The sequence below is a fragment of the Myotis brandtii genome, unplaced genomic scaffold (genome assembly GCF_000412655.1).
Source record: "Myotis brandtii unplaced genomic scaffold, ASM41265v1 scaffold434, whole genome shotgun sequence".
NCBI lineage: Eukaryota > Metazoa > Chordata > Mammalia > Chiroptera > Vespertilionidae > Myotis > Myotis brandtii.
Genome location: NW_005366599.1, coordinates 1,807,594 through 1,811,039, shown reverse-complemented (window position 1 = coordinate 1,811,039; position 3,446 = coordinate 1,807,594). Strand labels below are relative to the sequence as shown.

At 61.9% G+C, this 3,446-nt stretch overlaps 1 protein-coding gene and 1 long non-coding RNA gene across 7 annotated transcripts in view; one reads left to right on the top strand and one right to left on the bottom strand.

Annotated features, from left to right (window-relative positions):
* KCNAB2 (potassium channel, voltage gated subfamily A regulatory beta subunit 2) overlaps positions 1 to 3,446 on the bottom strand; it is a 62,183-nt gene that overhangs the window by 7,124 nt on the left and 51,613 nt on the right. For 4 of the 6 annotated variants that reach the window (XM_014546165.1, XM_014546167.1, XM_014546166.1 and 1 more), the window contains 3 exons: positions 2,623 to 2,666; positions 1,764 to 1,850; positions 988 to 1,032 (listed from right to left, as the gene is read on the bottom strand). In XM_014546165.1, the coding sequence (XP_014401651.1) occupies positions 988 to 1,032; positions 1,764 to 1,850; positions 2,623 to 2,666 (176 nt within the window). The remainder of the gene's footprint in view (positions 1 to 987; positions 1,033 to 1,763; positions 1,851 to 2,622; positions 2,667 to 3,446) is intronic. The other 2 variants (XM_014546168.1, XM_014546169.1) reach the window with 1 other exon arrangement.
* Positions 1 to 3,446, top strand: part of LOC106727487 — a 16,452-nt gene that overhangs the window by 6,955 nt on the left and 6,051 nt on the right. Inside the window, exon 3 of the long non-coding RNA XR_001363704.1 lies at positions 3,390 to 3,398. This is a non-coding gene — a long non-coding RNA (uncharacterized LOC106727487). The remainder of the gene's footprint in view (positions 1 to 3,389; positions 3,399 to 3,446) is intronic.

The window sequence follows — 3,446 nt, the reverse complement described above, 5'->3', positions numbered from 1 at the left end:
GAGCCCGTGGCGGCCCTGACAGCGGGTGGCCTGGGCCCAGGCTGCTGGGTTCCCGGAGGGTCCCAGGCGGTGGCAGGTGGGCACAGAGCCCACACCCGGGACCATGGTGCCCTCACACGGACCATGGCGCTCTGCCCTCTGCCCACGTGTGATGTCAGTGCCCCAGACACAGGGGCAGTAAGGGGCCTGTCCTTCGCCTCAATATTTAATGCTGCCGAACAAATCCTTGCAGCTGCTGCCAAGACCCCTGGCATCTCCTGCCGTGTCACAAATAATACATGGGCGGGGTCAGGTGGCAGTGCCAGTTGGCAGGCAGGAGCCCTGCCACCGTGGAACTCAGCCCAGGCCCCCGGGAGGCTGTGGCCTGCTGTGGTGTGGGGTCCTGGGGCCAGAGGCTGCCCGGGTCTCGAGTTTCCCGGCTCATGAGGGGGTCCTTCTAGGAGGACAATGTTCCATTCCAGTGGGGGGTCAGGCCACACAGGAAGGGGTGAGTGGCAGGTGGCCAGCCCTCCCAGGGATACGAGCACCATGCCCGCCAGGACGCTCACGGAGGAGCCAGGCGCTGTGGGCGCAGCTCGCATGGGGTTCATGGCTTCTGGTTGGGGCAGGAGCTTAGCAAACATGAATTACGGAGAAGACTTGTGGGGGCCACATGCTCTGGGATCCCTGATGTGTTTGCTCCGGTGGGACCCTGGCCTCCCCCAGCCCTGCTTCGGCCCACCCAGCGCCAAGGTTTTAGGCCCTGATCGCAGCATCCCCCGCTCAGGAGGGGCCCGCGGCCGCCCCAGAACCTCAGCAGCGCCAGGCGGGGGGCGGGGCATGCACAGAGGGCGGAGAATGAAGGACAGCGGCCGGCGGGCACTGAGTTTCCCTTTTGCATTTTATGGAGGAGTTTGTCCTGGGGGAAGAGTCGTGTAAATAAAACCACTGCCTCATAAAATGCAGCTCAGACACAGGTCAATGGCCGGCGGCGAGGGTACTGGGTACCTTCTATGATGAATGTCCTGGACTTGGAGGAACTAAATGGGTCCCCTGGTGATAAAAGAAAGATTTAGAGACCAGAGTCGACAGCTGTGGGAACACGGGGAGGCGCGGAATGACAGAGGGCGCGGGAGGGAGGCACAAATCACTTCCGCAGAATTCGCGTTAAAAACCCCACGCACATATATATATATATATACACGCGTGCACACACGGTGTACATATATACACATATGTCAACAAATGAAGGAAAAATAACTGAACACCTAACGTTCCAAGTCCCTGAAGCAGGAAAGCACATGAGAGGTCTGAAGCAGGAGGCTGAGGGAGATGGGAGGGGGTGGCCGCGGGAGTCGAAAGAATAATTAAGCGCCTAAGAAACTAAAACCGCTCTGCGAAGCCCTGCATGTCTTTTCTCCTCGAAGGAGCCGAGCGCAAGAGGGAGGCCTCGGGGAAGGTGATGGAAAGGAGGAGCAGTTGCAACGAGCCATCATCTTGTGACCCCACTGAGCTGCAAACTCTTAACAGCCGGGAGGGGAGAGCATGCCACAGCCCTGAACCCCGGACGGGGACCCGGTGGATCAGGCGTGGACCCAGGTGTGCCAGGTGCCCCCGGCTGGGGGGTGGGGGGAGTCTGGGGCTGAGCTCAGGCCGTCCTGCCCGCTCTCTCCACCCCAAAGGCCTGGCCTCCCCTCCCCGCTGGCCTGGGTGCCCAGCGGGGCCTGTGCCGAGGCCCTCAAGCCTCAGGGTAGGACCTCTGGGCCAGCTGACGGAGAACCCACCTTCCATGGGCGTGTTGGGGTCCGGGCGGTTGGCAAACACCACGTCCACATACTCGAGCTGCAGCCGCTCCAGGGAGGCCTTCAGACCTGGGAGGAGTGGGAGGGAGGGTCACCGTTATCACAGATTGCCGGGGCCGCCGCCCGAGCCAGAGGTGGAAGGGAGAGGCCGGCAGTTGGGGGCTGTGGAGGCCAGGGGAGGAAGCCAATGTCCTGAGCTGGGATGTGGGGGGACCGTCCCGGGTTTCCCGTGGCCCGTGGGGTGACAGGGAGGGAGGGGCAGGACGTGTGGCGCCCACCGCACCCAAGGCCGAGGGCGTCTGAGACGCACCAGTCGTGACCCTGTACCCGGCGGGGTCAGAGCAGAGCTGGAGTGGGTGCTGGGCTGGGGCCAGGGTGGCCAGGCCCCCCAATCATCTGTTAGTGGATGAACATGATGAGGACAGAAAAGGCAGGAGACACGGAAAATACAGTGGAAGAGGGTTGCGCTGGCTGACCCGGCCCTGTGCTCCGGGTGCTGAGCCCCTCGGGCCGTGTCTGACATCCACCCTCGCCTGGGTGCTCCCCATTCCTGGGGCCCCCACAGGCGGTGCTCTCCCTGAGCCGCCTCAGAGGCCTGGGGAAGTGACAGCGCTCACTCCCCATCAGCACTGAATGGAAAGCCAGGCCTGTCTGTGTCCTGCCCGGAGGCCACACTGTCCCTCCCAGGCCGACACAGGCCCCACCCTGCCCACACCCCTGCCCTCCCTCGGGACACGGAGGAGCGGGTGTCCCCAGGCCTGGGGCTGTGCTCGTTGGGAGGGGTGGGTGTGCACCCTCCGTTTTGCACCCAGGGAGGACCCTGGGGCTCAGGGCCCCTCACCTTCTATGATGTGCTTCCGGGAGAGGCCCCTCTCGGTCTCCGCTCTGAAAAACAGGCCACAGCGCATGAGGGCGGGCGGTTTGGGGTGTTGATGATGCAAATGTTAGGCAGAAAGGTAGGTCAGCAGGCGTCACTTCGGGGTGGAAACCAGGAGGCCACAGGGGCGCTCCCCCAGGTGTGGCAGGGGCGGGGGGAGGGGGGCCCCAGGCTGCTCCCGGCCGTCCTGGGGGGGCGGCTGTGGGGGGGGGGTTCCTGTTTTTTAATCTGTTCTTCTGCTTGGTGTGGATTTTTTTAAAGATTAAGAATGAACCATATCCCAGTCAGGGCACATGTCCGGGTTGCGGGCTCGATCCCCAGTGGGGAGCGTGCAGGAGGCAGCCGATCCATGATTCTCTCCCATCACCGATGTTTCTCTCTCCCTCTCCCTCTCCCTTCCTCTCTGAAATCAATAAACGTATATTTTAAAGAATGAACCATATTTGTAATTCCCAGCCCCCGAGAGAGAATATGGGAGACTCCTGGAGGCTGGGAGGGGCGCTGAGGCCCAGGGAAGGTCGGGGGTTTGGACAGTTCACCAATTGTCTGTGTTTCCCAGGATTTTTAGAACGCTACCTTTGTGATTAGAAAAAAAGAATAAATCCACGAGTGTGAACATAAAAACTAAGCAAGGTTTGAATAAAAGACAGACTCAGCCGAAGCCGCTTTTCGGGAACTTGACCTCCCTTCGTAGGGACGGGCGCCAGGGCAGACTGCGGCACCAAAGCCAGGCCTCCCGCGTCGGCGCCAGGGGACAGGGAGCAGCAAGGGCCTGGCTTCTGCCCTCC